Source organism: Drosophila subpulchrella, unplaced genomic scaffold, assembly GCF_014743375.2.
Source record: "Drosophila subpulchrella strain 33 F10 #4 breed RU33 unplaced genomic scaffold, RU_Dsub_v1.1 Primary Assembly Seq354, whole genome shotgun sequence".
NCBI lineage: Eukaryota > Metazoa > Arthropoda > Insecta > Diptera > Drosophilidae > Drosophila > Drosophila subpulchrella.
In genome coordinates, this window is record NW_023665577.1 from 6,501,881 (window position 1) to 6,518,831 (window position 16,951).

Below are 16,951 nucleotides of genomic sequence, written 5' to 3' on the forward strand. Positions count from 1 at the left end.
GTAAAGATGCATCGTGATTTTGACCAATGTATAATCATAAATTATGACTCATAATAAAAAAAGAGATCAATCCCAAAACTAATGTATATCACCTTATAAATCGGACAATCTACAATATTTTCAGAATAAAAGATTTATTAAATATTGAAACCCCCAAAAATCTAGTTTAAGTACCAGGGCAAAAGATTATTTCCATAAGTTAAAAGTATTTTACTTTTGTGTTAAATTTTTTTTATTGCGAGAGTTTATGGGTTTGTATTTTTATTTGGTGGAAACAGAGTGATGTTTATAGAGTTTTCAGGACCGTTGAGGAATTCGCTTGTGTTGCTCGAGGTCGGCTTAGTACTCCTCGTCCTCTCCCAGCTCGGTGGTGGAGTCGATGCCCACCTCCTCGTAGTCCTTCTCGAGGGCGGCCAGATCCTCGCGAGCCTCGGCGAACTCGCCCTCCTCCATGCCCTCGCCCACGTACCAGTGGACGAAGGCCCGCTTGGCGTACATCAGATCGAACTTGTGGTCCAGACGAGCCCAGGCCTCGGCGATGGCCGTGGTGTTGGACAGCATGCAGACGGCGCGCTGCACCTTGGCCAGATCCCCGCCAGGAACGACGGTGGGTGGCTGGTAGTTGATGCCCACCTTGAAGCCCGTGGGACACCAGTCGACGAACTGGATGGAGCGCTTCGTCTTGATGGTGGCGATCGCCGCGTTCACATCTTTGGGCACCACATCACCGCGATAGAGCATGCAGCAGGCCATGTACTTGCCCCGTCGGGGATCGCACTTGACCATCTGGTTGGCCGGCTCGAAGCAGGCATTGGTGATCTCCGCCACGGTCAGCTGCTCGTGGTAGGCCTTCTCCACGGAAATGACGGGAGCATATGTCGCCAGCGGGAAGTGGATGCGTGGGTAGGGCACCAAATTGGTCTGGAACTCGGTCAGATCCACATTCAGGGCGCCATCGAAGCGCAACGAGGCCGTGATGGAGGAAACGATCTGGCCAATTAGGCGATTGAGGTTCATGTAGGTGGGTCGCTCGATATCCAAGTTGCGGCGGCAGATGTCGTAGATCGCCTCGTTGTCGACCATAAATGCACAATCCGAGTGCTCCAGCGTCGTGTGGGTGGTTAAGATCGAATTGTACGGCTCGACGACAGCTGTGGAGACCTGACAGGAAGTTTGGGAGCCGTTAATTAACTTATTTTTCCAAGACTAGTTTCCTATGACTCTAATAAATCATATAAGTTGAGTTGTAAAAAACTGCACTCAAAAAAGATTTCGCCCTGAGTTTTAGAAATTTTAGGTCAATGCCAATTTTTTGAAAAATTAAAAAAAAAATTATTTCAAAAAAGATTTTTACAAACAAAAAAAATTAGAGGTGAACATTTTTTTCTCAAATTTAAAAACAAAACACCTATTAACTCAAGGTTTCTTTACTTATTTATATTTATATGGGTGTGAAATGAGCTGGGTTTCGCCAAAGGCAATGCAATATGAAAGTTTTTTCTCAAGAAATAGCACCTATTCTCTCTTAAAATTAAGGTCTACATTTCTGGTTAATTTCTTTAGTTATCCAAATTTGTAAGTATTTGAACTTACTTGTGGGGCTGGGTAGATGGAGAACTCGAGCTTCGACTTCTTTCCGTAGTCGACGGACAGGCGCTCCATCAGCAGCGAGGTGAAACCGGAGCCAGTGCCTCCACCGAAGGAGTGGAAGACCAGGAAGCCCTGCAGTCCGGTGCACTGGTCCGCCAGCTTGCGGATCCTGTCCAGGACCACGTCGACGATCTCCTTGCCGATGGTGTAGTGACCACGGGCATAGTTGTTGGCCGCGTCCTCCTTGCCGGTGATCAGTTGCTCCGGGTGGAAGAGCTGGCGATAGGTTCCGGTGCGGACCTCGTCCACCACAGTGGGCTCCAGATCCACGAACACGGCGCGGGGCACATGCTTGCCAGCTCCTGTCTCGCTGAAGAAGGTGCTGAAGGAGTCGTCGCCACCGCCCACGGTCTTGTCGGAGGGCATATGGCCATCGGGCTGGATTCCGTGCTCCAGGCAGTAAAGTTCCCAGCAGGCATTACCGATCTGGACGCCAGCTTGTCCAATGTGAACAGAAATACATTCCCTCTGGAAGATGATTAAGTATTGAGTGAGTCATGTCGTTGATATTTAAGTAAGAACTAGAAATCTTATTCGGGATATCCGCTTTTGAGTAAATGGCTGAGCAAGCTAGGGAGAAATGATTATGCGACCATCTGCCAGAAACACTTGATGACAAGTTTATTAGTTCTTATTTAAAAACATGTTAATTTGAAACAGTTTTTTAGCATTTATAAAAATAGTTTTAAACTCATTATTTAAAATTTTTCCTAATTAAAATATTTTGAAGCATCTGTTGATTACTTTAAAATACTATTAAATTCCAATCTTAACAAGGAAGAACGCTATAGTCGAGTACCTAGACTATCAGATACCCGTTACTCAGCTTAAGGGACCAAAGGGAAATGGAAATATGCAAGCAGCAAAGCGAGATTTAAATACGCCACCTACCGGCGGTAGACAGATTTAAGCGTTCTGGGCGTTAGAGTGGGCGTGGCAAATTTGTTTTTGGATCAATCGATAGGTATTGACGAGATCAATACATTTCAGTTAAAATTTTTCATCTAGCATAACAATTGTGGACGCCACAGGTTTGGGCGGTTTGTGGGCGTTATAGTGGGCGTGGCATATTCGCGTGACAAAATTGCGCTGCGTACAAAGCTACAGAATCTAAATCTGAGATCCCGATTCTCTATCTTTGATAGTTTCCGAGATATCCACGTTCATACTTACGATTTTTTGAAGTTTGTGGGCGGTTTGTGGGCGTTAAAGTGGGCGTGGCAAACTTTTTTTTGGGTCAATCGATAGGTATTGATGAGAACAATACATTTCAGTTAAAATTTTTATTCTAGCATCAAAACTGTAAGTGCCACAGTTTTGGGCGGTTTGTGGGCGTTAGAGTGGGCGTGGCACTCTACTGAAACAAACTTGCGCTGCGTAAGAAGCTCAGGAATCTGCACGCCAAATCTCAATAGCCTAGCTCTCATAGTTTCCAAGATCTCAGCGTTCATCCGGACGGACAGACAGACGGACAGACGGACAGACGGACAGACGGACAGACGGACATGGCTAGATCGACTCGGCTAGTGATCCTGATCAAGAATATATATACTTTATGGGGTCGGAAACGCTTCCTTTTGCCTGTTACATACTTTTCGACGAATCTAGTATACCCTTTTACTCTACGAGTAACGGGTATAAAAACAAAAGCAATAAAATGTTACTTTTCAGGAAATTTCTTTCACTTTCCAGGACTTTAAAGGAACCTTAATTATTTTTTCATTCTAAAAATCCAATCTACAGGCGTACTTAGTATACTTACCATTTTAATAAATAAGTTTAAATGAACTTTAACACAGCAGATTTAATGTACGAAAATCCTAGCACTGGTCTGTGATGCGACACAGCTGGGAGTCAACTAACCGAAACTCGGCGATACGCGTTCTTTTATAAGCCCCCAAGACATCGGTGTGGGGCATACTATATGTGGATATGTTATATGAACTGTGCTCGCGTTCATCGACTTAAGTGTCGACTCGAACCCAACCCACCCAACCCAACCACACATGCTCAAGATGTCGCTTTTTGATCGAATTTTGTTTTCTTTTCATGTGTTTATGGATGGATAGAATTCTCATTGTATTCCTTAGATTTTGCAGCTGTAAGTTGATGACAAAGTTTAAGAGTGATTGTGCACTAGAACAGTGTTTAGACTTGGCAAATGTTATTCTGATTTATGAAGAAATCGTATTTCCAATGAAAATTGGAACTTGAAGCTTTTAATAAACAAACATATTAAATACGCATATGTTTGCTTACTAAAAGCCTAACTATTTTGTGCAACAATATTATTGAATTGCATTACAATGGCAAAAGACACAAACATAAGATAAACTGCAGAAATATTCGACTTGGGGTCTTACTAGCAATTGCTTTGGTGGGCACTCAACCAATAAGCCATTGACATATTGGGAGTATAAATTTTGTATGTGCACACCCAAAAAAAAAAATGTACGAAAGAAACATTTTCAATCTCTCTCTTGTACAGAAAACAAAAACCGATATCTTTTTATGCAAATGTGTCAGATTGTCATGACTAATTAAAACTTGAAGAATTTGATAAAAGCAAACAAAAAACAACATACAATTTCCATTAAGAGTACTTATTAATAATATGTTTAGGGAAATTAAAATATATAAGAAAATATCTGTAATCTAAATGTGCATTTACTGAACATCAGTTTCCACACTCGATTAAAACATCCATTTACTTTAATTTATTTTTATTTATAACTTAGATATTATAATACTGCTCACAGTAGTTTTACACTAAGTTCCTAATATATATGGTATTTTTAAATATAAGTATTATGTAAGTTCGACCAGTATAAAATTAAATATTTTGAAAATAAATGCCGGCCAGCGTTGTAATAAAAAAATGGGGAAATATTCCTTTTTTTCATAACACTGGGTTAGTTTCGATTTGAGCAAGTTATACAAAATTTATGTATCATCACGAACATACAGACATTATTTTGAATGCGTCGAAAAAGCTGCCTTGGCCTCCTTGGAAATGAGCAATTGTTTCATCAAATTTTATTTGACTAAACCTATTTTCTGGTTCTTAAAAACATACAACAAACTTGTTGGGCCTTACTTGACTAAATTATCTGAGACTATAGTTGCCTAGTAATTTAGTTTAAAATAATCGGTACATGAGTTGGAATCATTGGATACATGAAAACAAATAACAATACTTTGCAAAAGTCTTTTCACTTAATTTAACAAAAACAATGGTCGTACATGAGTCACCGCATACATTTTGAAATATCCTTATATTCTGAAACACTCAATAAGGGTAAGAACAAAATCATTTTTTACATCATTGCGTTTTAAGTAAACATAATAACAACACAATCGTCTTAAATATCAAACCCAGTCTATAAATTCGTTTGATGCCAGTATATAGTTTAGATATTTTAAAACTGCAGTAAAAGTATTTGCATTGGCCACACGTAAACCTCCGTTCTGCATCGACAATCAAAGTTTTAAAACCTATTAGTTATTTCATTTTGGATATTATATTGATTTCGTATAACTTATAATTAACAACGTTTAAAACTAACATTCATTTGGCCGAAAATAATTGATCTCTCCAGAATATTGTTTGTCAATAATAATAAAGTGGTATAAAAAGTTTATTCTATTGAGTTTCGAAATGCAGAATACAGAAAATTGTAAATCCTAATCACAGGGGCGTGTCGAAAACCCTGTGGAATTTCTATAGTCATACGGTGCTGTCGCGCTTTATCATTAATGGAGTTTGGACGGTCACCTCGTCGTCGGAAAGGTTTTGCTCGGCGGAGTGGATGCCATCGCTGGCGATTCCGATGCAGACCCTGCCGCACTGGGCCTGGTTCATGTGGTGCAGGGCGATGGTTCTGCCATGGGGATGTGGCTGGGGCAGTGTGTTCGACGACGAGGCCATCGAGCTGTTGGACGCCAGCGATGGCGAGGGCGCGTGTCCATGGAGCGGCTGCGTCGGGTTGTGGCCGTTCACGTTGACCCTGCCCTGGGGAAAGGTCAGCTGGTGGAACGTGGAGGTCGGTCGCGCCCCGGTGATGTTGCAGTTGTAGTTGTTCCACACGTTCTGCGAGGACTGGCGCGGCAGAGTGCACTGCGAGATCGAGTTCGAATAGACGTGGGGCGTTACGTTCTATAAGGGTTTAAGCCAAGTTAAATAAACTTCATGGAGGGTTCCTTATACTAAGAATACTTAGTTCTTAAAATAAACCAATACTCACAATTGATATTTCTCCCACCGAACTCTGGGCCTGGGCGTGCATTCCACTCCTCAGAGTGCAATAACCAATTCCATGGGAGGCTCGCAGGGAAATCTCGGCTGCTGTTAGATGTTGCTGCTCGTTAACGAAAATTCCCCGATTGGGACTGCGATTCGTATCGATGGTTGATATCTGCTGCCTTTTCCTGATACTTTCAGCCTGAAAAAAGATTTATAATTAAACGTTAGTCATGCAGAAACATTGTTTAATGTACTGAACTTCCTAGTTAACATTAGGACTTTTAGTTTTTATGATCCAATGATATAGTACAATCAATATTTAATCTTACCTGTTCATCAGGCTCAATGGATTCAGGTACCACATCTGGATTCTTTTCGTCGCAATCGTCCACCTCCTTGCTTCCGGTACTTTTATCACTTGGTCCTGGCGATTCATCTCGGGATATATTTTCATTGGACAGCTCCTTTTGACGCCTTCTCGAAGAAGCGGAGCAGGGTATTCGAAGTGCCAGAATTATGGCCAAAACCGCCACGAGCACAGCAAGGGTTAAGCCAATTGTTAATGACATCACGGGTGAAAATAATAGCTCTGCACGTAGGTTATGAGCTGAAAGATGACATAAAATATGGATTTTAAGAACTAAAACTCCACAAATAGGATGGTATAAACTCACTCTGTTCCGAAGTTAGTTGTTTTTCGGGCATTCGAAGCATGGCCGCATTGACTACTGCTGGATCAGATCGACCCTTTGTGTTGAAGGCGTAAATATTTAATCTATAAATGCTTCCTGGACTTAAGCCAGGAACCGTAAACTTAGGAATGGTCGATGTAATGTTTGCTTTAATTTCCTGAAAAGAAAAAATATTATTTATTACTTTGAATCAATTTAGGCTGCTGTAGTTATTTACTTGTGTGTAAGAGTCCAGCAGTTCCAGGTTGAAATGTTGGGGCAAGCCGCCGTTGAAACCATCACTACAAGTCACGGTTAGCGATGTCATAGATATATTGTTTACCGTGCAGTTATGAACTTTCTCTGGACGACCTGAAGATAGAAATAGAATAAATGTAGTAAGAATTGTAAGCTATTTGTAAGTCCTAAGGAATACGCACCTGCAGCGATAATATGGAAGACACATGGTATTCGCTGTTTACCAATTTTGTTTGAAGCCAGGCATAAAAGGGTTCCATAATCCAGTTCAGTTATGGGAGTGTAGGTTACAACGGAGGTGGTGCCTGAAAAGAACAATTGTTAATCACTTTTAAACTAGGCTAATAAGTTAGTAACACTCACCCGAGCGAAGAATATGATTGGTGGCAACGTCGATACTTTCGGCCGAATTATTAAATGTCCAACTAAATTCAACCTCTCGCGGATTGGCGTCCACGGTGCACATGACCTTTGCATCCTCCTGCTTTGCTATCCCGTACACTTTCTTTTGATTTTGTGCACACGTGGGGGCGTCTATAAAACAAGAACATAAAGAACATGCCATAAAAACATTAATTATGTCTTAAAGCCAAAATAAAGGTGAAAGAAATAACGTAAACGCCATTATGATTCTGTTTTTATTTATGCATTTTGAAATTTGATTGGTATTTTTGGGGGTAAAAAGAATTCTGTCAGGGAAAATAAAATTATGCATTCAGCCGGCCATAACTAGGTTAAACAAAATCATAGCACGGAAAATTGGGTCTTTTAAAGCTTATTGAGCCAATTGAAACGGGAAAACTCCGAGTTTTTGTTTAAACTTACAAAGAATATTTAGTGGAAAAGGAGCACTGATTCCTTCGCCTTCGGCATTAAATCCTACACAGGAATAGTTCCCTGCAGTGGCCCTAGTTACACCTTGCAGAACTAAGGAGTGGTTACTTATAATAACGCCTTGTGAGATGTTGTGTGACAAAGGTTGCTCCTGGAAAAATAAAAAGAATTTAAAACATCAAAACGTTTTAGGAATATACCAAAACTCACATTATGACGCCATTCGATGCGAAAAACATTTGGATGAGCCATAACCAAACAATCAAAGTACACGTCTGTTCCCTCTCGCAAAGTACTTGGATCCAGAGATGTTCCCAAACGAACATATGCTTCGGGGACATCTGAAAGCCAGGCATATGTTAGCTTAAATCAAAAGCCTTATTTTTAATTAAGACCTACATTGTATGTCCAATTTCCAGCCATCTTCCAAGGGCTCAGAGGGAACAGCATGGTTGTAGGCCTTGCATGATAAATATTTCCCCGCATCAGATTTACTCAGACTGATTGAAAGAGTGCTCGTTGTCTGGTTTCCATCGCTCGAGGTCTATAAAACAGTTTACTTGGGGATATAAACTATTCTAGGCGGTTAATTATAGCAGGATATTCTTACAGTTTCTGTGGTCTTCTCCAGCCGTATGCCATTCTGCCACCAAGTAATTACGGCAGGCGGTCTGGAGCCAGCACTTTGGCACAATAGATCGTATCTTCGGCCAGCAGACAATGGCTGATGTGCCCCTAGTAGTCGAATGTTTAAAGGGGCAACTAAAAGTAAAGAAAACGTTGTTTACATATCGATTTTTTATAGCACTGACGAATAAACTTTTTTGTTTTAAAACCAAATTGTTTTATTTTAAGTAACTTACAATTCATATCAATTTGAACTACCGCTTCGACGATGGGTGCTCTGGGATGACTTAATGCTCGGCAGGTGAGTCGGGAGTTAAGATCTTCTCGCCCCAGAGATGGAAGAGTGATTTCGCACTCGATTATTTTCCCTCCCGCTAAATGAGATAGTTCGCATGGAATTTCTAGACCATCACGGTACCAACTGATGGTGGGAGTTGGGTAGCCTGAATGTTCAAAATAAAAACACGTCATAGAGAAACCATTTTTATAAATGATTGTCAATAATAGGAATTTAAAGTATTTATCAGTAACCACACGTAGAATATGACATGCATTTGATTTTATAGTACATACCTCCAATTACTTGACATTTCAATGATACGATGTCACCTTCGCTATATGGTCCCACCACCGTAGAACGCTCAACATTGGAGCTGTCTCTAATAATAACTTGCTTTGGTGGAGCTAAGGAAAAAACGGAAACACATTATAGTTATTATCCTTAAAAGAACTCATCCAACGGGAAACGACATGTTTGATTTGTGACTTGATTTGTTGCTTAAACTGTTACAAAATCAATTACTCACATATGACATTGAGCTTTATTCGGCTATTTATGGTCTGCGCTTTTAGGAAATCTACTCGACATCTATAAGTTCCAGAGTCGGATGCTTGCGTATTTTGAATTGACAATTTTCCCGGTTCCTTGTCAAATATAAAATAAGCTCTATCTCCGAAGACAGACTCATCAGACCATCTTTTTGGTGCTTTGGACACTCCCGCTCGAATGTCGATGCTAAATAGTTAAAATATTGTTTTAATAACTATATCAAGGAGTAACATATAACAGTAAGCTTAATGAAAATAAATAATAAAAATAATTGCTTAAACTTAACACTATCAACAATAAATTTATGATCATGCTGGAATTATTTACCTGTATATTGGAGTACCTTTATCATCTCGGTACCACAAAACCAACACAGGTTCATCACCATCATATGTAGTTACATTGCATGGAAGATAAATATTTTCACCAACCAGGGATTCGATTTGGTGAATTGGTACTGAAAAAATTAAATTCAAATATACGATTGCGGTTTACTTTTAGTTCTTAAATATCTATACAATCCCTTCCTTTGTTTTAAGGAAAAGGTTTCTCGACAAAGACAACCTTCAACTGTAGCCGGTTGAAGTTAAACGCCGAAAAATATATAACGTATATCGATGCTACTAACTAATTAACATAATCAAAGTAAAAATATAAACACAAAACCTGTTAAATATTTAGGTATTTTAGGAATTTTGTACACTTTGACGAATTGACTTTGACTTTTCCCCTAAATTACGCCCCAAATGTTGGAGGCAAAGTAATTGGAGCCTTAAGTTTCGACTTACCATCTTTACTTCCGTTGCTGGATGCTATAAGATGAAGTGCCAACATAAATAGCAGCATTAATTCCATGTTGTATGTTTTTTGAATAGCAGTAGTTAGTTGCTAATTACATTTATTTTACGGTTTTCATAGTCCACTTTTACACTTTGTCGGATTGGTATGTTTAATTGAGTAAGAAGTTACATTTTATCATCTGAGTTTTCACGGAAGATGAGCACACCAACACTCGTGTATGAACACTCAATTACACATCTACACGGGATATAACATTGTATGTATAACACATAGGTTTATATATTTTGCAGTAGTTGCTTGTAACTAAGTTTATGCGGAATATGGTTACGAATATTTAACACTATTTTATATCAATAAACACACTGAAAACTGGTAAACTAAATATTGCAGACTCTTTGAATGGTCACGGATTTGATTTTATTTAATGAACGAGTATGTATGCGCGTATGTCTTTTCCTATGCACTTGTATATGTTTGCCAAAATTCCAGGATACACTTTACTATTGCTTATTTTCATATGCGCACGTTCGCAGGATTTGCCTTGGGGATTGGGGTTACACATAAATCAATTGTATTCTTCGATTCTGAATTATTTTAATAAAAACCCAGATGGAAAATAACGAGCACTGGCAGAGAGTTATATTACTTTTCTAGCCGCGATGCGAAACTAACACGTCGAAATTCCATCGCACTACACCTGCAAACCTGGGCCAAAAAGCTTGTCGGCGGGCGCATGCGTTTCGAGGGGAGCTTTTGATGTAAACATTGCAACTATGACCTTTGTACATGTGTATGTACGTGCATCCGCTTGTCTCGCTCAATATAATCGTCCTTTTTTTATTCCAATTATGAGTGGTAATATTTCGGCTTCAAAGCGTCGAATTGGAGTTGGATGAATTTAGAAATGGCACGTCACTTTCAAGGGCTCTTAGACCAGTTCCTATAACCACTTCACAGCATTATAGCCCTTGTCGAGCTTATGCTATTTTAAAAACAAGCTCAGAAGCCACGGAGGCGTGCAGGTCCGACCTTATAATGTACGCTAAAGTGTACATATACAGTGAAAGCTCTCCGGGCGGACAGCTGCATCGTTTCTCTCGCCTCCTCTCGCTCAGATGAACGTCTTATCCTTTTTGCCGGACAAAGAAACTAAAACCTCCCGAGTCCGAGTCCGCCCAATGTATCTAGTTTCATTTCACCTACGAGTACACATATCCCAAAGTTCTAAGACGGAGTAGAGGTTCAAAGGGGGTTGTAGCTCAAAGCGTATGGGTCTTGAAATATGTCCTGGACCATAACCGTTACGCGGGTTGAACATTTCATAACGATTATAGAAAGGTAAGGAAAAGAGATAAGAAGTACTTTAAAATTTAAATAGTTTAAGCAAATATTGTGTTTTTTGACATTTCTCTTTTTAAAAAGAATTTGCAAAAGCTTACATTTAAAGACAAATATATTTGTTAAATGCGGATCCCAAAGAAATATTTCATAATTATTTATTAAAAACAGCAATAAAAAGGTCATAACTAATATTAAGGATATTTCTGTTAAATAATACAATTTCAAGTAACCGTTAAGAAATAGTAGAGAAGCAGTGATAGTCCTAAAACATTCGATGGTACCGGCCCAAAAACTATCGATGCTTCCATCGATGTTTGATTTGCTAGTATTTTTTAGCCTGACCGTTCCTCAGCATGACCGTTCGGTGTTTCGGTATTTTTAAGGTATATAAGGAAGAACAAGCATAATAGTTGCGGACACTTACGTTGGCTTACGTTTTGTTGACACTTACGTTCGCATCTTCCATCTCCCTTTTTTACTGACACTTACGCTGAGGCTGTCTCCCTTTTTTACTGACACTTACGTTGGCTTACGTTTTGCTGACACTTACGACGCATCTCGCTACTGACACTTACGTTCTGCCGACACTTACGTTTTTCTGCTCAGAATTCTGCCCTGCTGATGTTTGTTTTTTTTCGATGGGAATCTTACACCGATTTAATTGAGAAATTTAACTTAAATAGAGACCAACTGGCACGCGGGAACAATGGTGAACGACTCTGGTCTATCGACAGTTGACGACTTGGAGCAAAAACTGACTTCGGCCAAGCAGTCGCTGTTGATCTTAAATGAAAACATTCGCCGCATTGCTGGTCGCGTCCCCAAGGATTCCCAGCAGAGGTAAGACTCTCTGCTAGCAGTTACAAATCCAAATAATGGTGATTCCAATGCCTTTCAGATCGGAGAAGTTCAAGTACACCCACGATGCCAAGAAGAACGACCACAACGGCGATCGACCTTTTCCCCGGAACGGACCAGGTGGGGTCTTCAAAGACAAGCGGCGGATGTACGAGAGCAAGAACCCGATTCCCCGCTTCCCCATCGAGGAGAACGAGGGTCGGCCGCCAAGGATTAACTCCCGGGTCATCCGGGAAATGCCCACCAAGAAGGAGGTGGTCGAGGCGCAGGGCACAGACTCCGAGTCGCGGGCGCGGAATCGCCGGATGTTTGGATCGCTGCTGGGAACCCTGCAGAAGTTTTGCCAGGAGGAGTCGCGGCTGAAGAGCAAGGAGGACAAGAAAGCGGAGATCGACAGGAAGGTGGAGAAGCAGGAACTCCAGGAAAGAGCCTTGCTGAGGAAACAGCGAGAAACGCTTTTCTTAGACAGAAAAAAAAAACAGTTCGAGATCCGCCGATTGGAGTACAAAATGGCCAGAATGAAGGACTTTAAAGCCTGGGAAGCAACCATGTCGCATGCAAAGAATCACATTAGAACTAAAACGAAACCACACATATTCTTCCGGCCGAAGCAGCATTCCGCCCGGACGGAAAAGCTTTTGAGCAAAAGTAGGAGCGAGGCTGATGTCTTCATAGAATGCAGGCGCGAAGAACTGGAAGTCGAGCTAAAAAACTTGGAGAACATGAATTTTGCGAAAATGGAGGATGATAACGTAATGGACGAAAGCTTCTATGAAGAGCCTGACGATGATCACTTGGATAAGTGTAAGTAAACAGAAGTTTACCAAGAAGCATTTAAAGATATCGTATCGTTTCGTAGAGTAATGAGGTGGAGTTTTCAATCCGTGAAAAGAGCCTTTAAGAAAATATACTATTTATATTTCGTTTGAACCCCGGCTATTTCACGCTAGCTTTTATAATCAGAAGCAATTATAAAACGAATTGATAATGTCGATTTTGGACATTCACAAATAAATACACATAGCTTGAAATGTTTATTTTAAAAATTTGTTGTTTGCTTTAATATGCAACCTTCTATTTCTATTGCAGCATCATTATATGGTAAATGAAGTTCGTGAAAATGAATGATGCTATTTCTAGGAATAAAGAATTAAAACTAATTCAAATTAATAAATTAAATGCAAACAAAATAGTTTTACTTCCGCCTACCAAAGGGAATTTAGGTCGTTAAAATCAGGAGTGAAAATAACTCGAAAAAGCCTTGCCATTATTTGTCTACCAGAACTAAATAGCAGAACTAATATTTTGTATACAACCTGGCTACTTTTGCATTGCCCATACTAAAGTTTAACATCTTAAAAAAAACGTGCATAAAGAGCGTAACAAATTTTAAGTAATGATAATATTTTGCAATTAGTTTAAATAAAAACCCTTAAACTAGTTTAATTGAAAATGAAAATGTCAGCTAAATTTCAAATCAAATTTTCTTTGGCATTATTTAGTATCGCTTGGCTTAAAATGCTAAAATACTTTTGGAGCAATATTTATGTATTAAAAAGGAAGGCATTAATTAATTACAAAATATGGACTACTAGTGCGTCATCAATAATTTCCTATTACCTGAGAACAATTAATGCCAGTATAAATACAAATTCGCTGAATACGAGTGTTATGAATGTATATTTTATTAGCGTTGCGGTGATTTGAATAGGAGACAGAACTGTTTCATTGATCCATAAAAAGAATGATTCATGTATTTTACTTTGATGTACTCTGAAGACTTTGGCATTGAAAGCTTTGGATGAGCTTAGCTTGGGCTAGGCTCCCAACACGACCGCTCACTGGTCCGTTCCTCAGCTAATACTACGCAGGATCCAATCGGAGAAGCTACTGACCAGGGTGTAGACCCCCGGAATGGTGGTCACTCCGCACAGCGTGGGCCCAAAGGCCACGATGCCGATGAGCGTGTACCGTCCACTTGTCCCCAACAAACCGGAGGTTCCGTCGTCCATAAATGGACCACCACTATCGCCGCGGCACACGTCGTTCATGGGCATTCCCTGAGCGCACAGGTGGTTCGGGGTGATGACAATGGGCTGCTGGAAGTTCTCGCTGAGACTGGCATAAGCGACAGCGCAGCTGGTGGTGTTCACTATGGGCAAACGGATGAAGCGCACACCGGTGGAGGAGTTCGAAGAGTTTCTCGTGCCATTATCTGTAAGTATAAAATGATAATTTTGATTATAATATATGTAACATATAACTGTTAATGGTTAAAACTGATGGTTAGGTACAACTATAAAGACAGAAAGCTATTACACTTTAAACCTAGTAATCGCTGATTTCGAATAATTTCGATCTAAAAGTCAGTTGAAAAGATCAACAGATCAGATATACTAGCAAAAAAGTTTTTTCGATACGCACTTTCCGGATTTCCTGTACTCCAACCGGCAGCAACTCCCGTTTGTCCTATCAGCCTGTTCCCGAGAGTAGTCGACCCGTTCAAGGGTAAGCATATGGGTGTGAATGCGCCTGGATAGTGGAGGGGTATTAGTTCTCAGTAGACCATTGAGTAGGAGCTCTTACCATCCGTGCTGTTGATTCTTAGAAGAGCAATGTCGTTTGCGTACCGTGGCTGATCGTAGTTAGGATGAACCATAACCCTCTCGATGGCATAGGGGTTCGAACCAACATCATTCCCCAATCGAACATGGGAGCTACGGGAAAGTTTGGCTTAGATAAGATTAGTTTAAGGTCTTAATCTCAACTTACAGTTCCAAGTCGCTGACTAGGTTGACCACACAATGGGCGGCAGTTACGATGTGGTTACTGGAGATAAGGGATCCAGAGCAGCGGAAGCTAATGCGGCTGCTACCTGAAAGTAGAAAACCGTAGAAACTAAACATATCCATTACAGCTGTCCCTACGAGCACACGATGTGCGCGTGTCCCTGTTCCGGAAGGAGCCTACCACCTCAGACCAAAGACCCCGCATCCTGCCCAGCTCCAGGTCCGGGGGGAGGTGGCGGTGGTCGCGGTGGAGCTGCTGGTGGTCCTGCTGGTGGTCCTCCCCAGAAGCGACAACCCTGTGGTCCCAAGCCTTGCGGCGGAACTAAGTGCACTAAATGCGGAAAAAACGGGAAGGACGGCAAAGGTGGCCCTGGTGGCAAAGGCGGTCCCAGTGACAGGGGCGGACCAGGCGGTGGCTCCGGCGGACCCTCAGGTCTAAGGGCGCCACCGAACAATCGAGGTCCCGCGGCTCTGGGATTAGCTGCACTGCTCTTTGCCTTCGGTGTCTTCGTTACAATAAAACTGGGTATTGTGGCCAATGAAATCGGATGAACCCACTCGGGACGGGATTGGCCTAGTCTAAGATCTCACTCAAGACCGTTTATTAACAAAGGCATTGCATTGATTTGGGGAGGGTACAAATAAAATTCCAAATTGCTTTTTAAATATGTCCCAAGTTGTACTCACTTCGGTTGCGATAGGCGATCCTGGCCAGCCAGGGGTACTGTCCAGCAGTAGCCACTTCTCCTCCCAACAGCCGACTCTCCACACTTATCCCACAGCTTTGGGGGTTCCCTTGGATTAAGGTCGGTACCGTTGTGGTGGATGTAGACAGAGAAAACGGATTTCTTGCAATTGGTGGAGCTGGTGTTGTGGTAAACGGTGCCAAAGGAGGTCCTTCCTCTATATTGGAGCTCAGATCCTCCTCTCCCTGCCGCAGGAACCGTAGGTCTCCAGGAAAAATAATGGGCTTATCCATCGGAGTGGGTCGCGCGGAAGTCGTCTCATCGCCGTGCTCTACTTGATAGTGAAAGTGATGCCCGCCACCGAATCGCCGATCGAGGAACTCTGGCTCCACAGGCTGCGGACAGTTGCGTTGCTTCTCGAAGTTCCAGTAGTCGTGTAGATCCGTCTCCGCTATCGGAAAATCCGAGTGGCTTTGGGAGTGTCTTTGCAAGGAAGTGCCCTTGCTATCACCCGCATCATCCCAAATCCATCGACCATCCGGTGGGGCAAAACGCATCTTTCGACTTGCCTTGACCAAGGATGACTCATCGCGGTGTTGCTTGCGATATGTGGGGCAGCAGACAAGGGGCTCGAGGTCTTGGAAGCCACAGCTGGCATCGTGCACCTTGGCGAACACGGCGGACTGCTCCCCGGGACCATGGTGCAACAGGAGACGGACAAAAGTGGCACACTTCCCCAGGCGAATGCAGTGGCAGGCGGTGGCTCCGCGATCCCCTAAAATGAGAACGGACTGGCTAGATGACTAGGCAAAAAATCATTTCTCGCGGCGAAGGTCAATGTCAGCAAGGCAATCGCGAGCCAGAAAACCAACAAGCCAGCAAACCAGAAGTGCCCCCGGCAATTACTCACTCACTTTATTGGTTCGGCGTTCGCCATCGTTCGCGAGGTTTATTGCCCTTCGCTTAGCCGCTGGGAATTTCTAGTCACACCTACCACCGACCTTGACCCACTTTGGGGGGCTGTTCTTTAATTACCCCTCCCACTGCACGTTCGTTTCTTGAGTCTTTCGTTATTTGGGAATCCCCCGGGACACTCACCACTTAGCCACAGGATGCAGAACAACAGGGTGACGCGTTCTAGGTGCCGCATTTCGAAAGATCAAATCGGAAATTGGGAGCCCGCTGACACAACGTTGCCCGTTCAAGTGCGAAATTAAAATAAATTGGTTCAATCTTCGAGCCAGCATGCATATCTTACTTCCACATCCAGCTCTATTCAGATTTCGATTTCAGCGACGACGAATCAAAACGTAAAGAGAACTCGGAAAAAAACCAATTATCGGGCCGTAGTCAGTTTGGGCCAA

General features: G+C 41.9%; 5 protein-coding genes across 7 annotated transcripts; 2 read left to right on the plus strand and 3 right to left on the minus strand.

Moving 5' to 3' along the window:
- Positions 1 to 214: 214 nt before the first annotated feature.
- LOC119560639 (tubulin alpha-2 chain) lies at positions 215 to 3,503 on the minus strand. Its single transcript, XM_037874191.1, has 3 exons — positions 3,413 to 3,503; positions 1,594 to 2,118; positions 215 to 1,161 (listed from the first exon to the last, which is right to left on the minus strand). Exons 1-3 carry the CDS (start codon positions 3,413 to 3,415, stop codon positions 340 to 342), a joined length of 1,350 nt encoding a protein of 449 aa, XP_037730119.1. The 5' UTR covers positions 3,416 to 3,503; the 3' UTR covers positions 215 to 339.
- A 904-nt stretch (positions 3,504 to 4,407) lies between these two features.
- Positions 4,408 to 10,884, minus strand: LOC119560885 (hemicentin-1). The gene is made up of 16 exons (XM_037874571.1): positions 9,901 to 10,884; positions 9,440 to 9,569; positions 9,090 to 9,298; positions 8,857 to 8,967; positions 8,520 to 8,726; positions 8,267 to 8,418; positions 8,056 to 8,200; positions 7,867 to 7,997; positions 7,648 to 7,807; positions 7,186 to 7,356; positions 7,005 to 7,127; positions 6,803 to 6,936; positions 6,568 to 6,742; positions 6,223 to 6,500; positions 5,895 to 6,092; positions 4,408 to 5,806 (listed from the first exon to the last, which is right to left on the minus strand). The coding sequence occupies exons 1-16, from the start codon at positions 9,965 to 9,967 to the stop codon at positions 5,378 to 5,380; spliced, it is 2,820 nt and encodes a 939-aa protein (XP_037730499.1). The 5' UTR covers positions 9,968 to 10,884; the 3' UTR covers positions 4,408 to 5,377.
- A 964-nt stretch (positions 10,885 to 11,848) lies between these two features.
- On the plus strand, positions 11,849 to 13,302 carry LOC119560717 (pinin). 3 transcript variants are annotated; one of them, XM_037874330.1, is made up of 4 exons: positions 11,859 to 11,877; positions 11,938 to 12,094; positions 12,153 to 12,916; positions 13,202 to 13,302. In XM_037874330.1, exons 2-4 carry the CDS (start codon positions 11,961 to 11,963, stop codon positions 13,219 to 13,221), a joined length of 918 nt encoding a protein of 305 aa, XP_037730258.1. In that variant the 5' UTR covers positions 11,859 to 11,877; positions 11,938 to 11,960; the 3' UTR covers positions 13,222 to 13,302. The 3 variants fall into 3 exon arrangements, with proteins under 3 accessions (XP_037730257.1, XP_037730259.1, XP_037730258.1); XM_037874329.1 differs by having other exon boundaries at positions 11,849 to 12,094; XM_037874331.1 differs by lacking the exon at positions 13,202 to 13,302 and adding an exon at positions 12,972 to 13,158 and having other exon boundaries at positions 11,849 to 12,094.
- A 421-nt stretch (positions 13,303 to 13,723) lies between these two features.
- On the minus strand, positions 13,724 to 16,793 carry LOC119560716 (CLIP domain-containing serine protease 2). The gene is made up of 6 exons (XM_037874328.1): positions 16,686 to 16,793; positions 15,589 to 16,362; positions 14,885 to 14,987; positions 14,699 to 14,829; positions 14,537 to 14,644; positions 13,724 to 14,327 (listed from the first exon to the last, which is right to left on the minus strand). The coding sequence occupies exons 1-6, from the start codon at positions 16,735 to 16,737 to the stop codon at positions 13,966 to 13,968; spliced, it is 1,530 nt and encodes a 509-aa protein (XP_037730256.1). The 5' UTR covers positions 16,738 to 16,793; the 3' UTR covers positions 13,724 to 13,965.
- LOC119560718 (collagen alpha-1(III) chain) lies at positions 14,464 to 15,567 on the plus strand. Its single transcript, XM_037874332.1, has 2 exons — positions 14,464 to 14,620; positions 15,030 to 15,567. Exon 2 carries the CDS (start codon positions 15,049 to 15,051, stop codon positions 15,451 to 15,453), a length of 405 nt encoding a protein of 134 aa, XP_037730260.1. The 5' UTR covers positions 14,464 to 14,620; positions 15,030 to 15,048; the 3' UTR covers positions 15,454 to 15,567.
- Positions 16,794 to 16,951: the final 158 nt, after the last annotated feature.

Bases quoted from the DNA above. Each gene is read 5' to 3' on its own strand.
- LOC119560639 (XM_037874191.1), bottom strand. The intron at 1,162-1,593 runs GTAAGTTCAAAT...ACTTCCTGTCAG, and splicing joins CCATCTACCCAGCCCCACAA to GTCTCCACAGCTGTCGTCGA.
- LOC119560885 (XM_037874571.1), bottom strand. From the start codon at position 9,967: ATGGAATTAATGCTGCTATTTATGTTGGCACTTCATCTTATAGCATCC. The intron at 7,808-7,866 runs GTGAGTTTTGGT...TTATTTTTCCAG, and splicing joins GCATCGAATGGCGTCATAAT to GAGCAACCTTTGTCACACAA. The intron at 6,501-6,567 runs GTGAGTTTATAC...GTCATCTTTCAG, and splicing joins ACAACTAACTTCGGAACAGA to CTCATAACCTACGTGCAGAG.
- LOC119560717 (XM_037874329.1), top strand. From the start codon at position 11,961: ATGGTGAACGACTCTGGTCTATCGACAGTTGACGACTTGGAGCAAAAA. The intron at 12,095-12,152 runs GTAAGACTCTCT...AATGCCTTTCAG, and splicing joins CCCAAGGATTCCCAGCAGAG to ATCGGAGAAGTTCAAGTACA. The intron at 12,917-13,201 runs GTAAGTAAACAG...TTTCTATTGCAG, and splicing joins CGATGATCACTTGGATAAGT to CATCATTATATGGTAAATGA.
- LOC119560718 (XM_037874332.1), top strand. From the start codon at position 15,049: ATGTGCGCGTGTCCCTGTTCCGGAAGGAGCCTACCACCTCAGACCAAA.
- LOC119560716 (XM_037874328.1), bottom strand. From the start codon at position 16,737: ATGCGGCACCTAGAACGCGTCACCCTGTTGTTCTGCATCCTGTGGCTA. The intron at 14,830-14,884 runs GTAAGTTGAGAT...ACTTTCCCGTAG, and splicing joins CTAGTCAGCGACTTGGAACT to CTCCCATGTTCGATTGGGGA. The intron at 14,328-14,536 runs GTGCGTATCGAA...TTATACTTACAG, and splicing joins GAGTACAGGAAATCCGGAAA to ATAATGGCACGAGAAACTCT.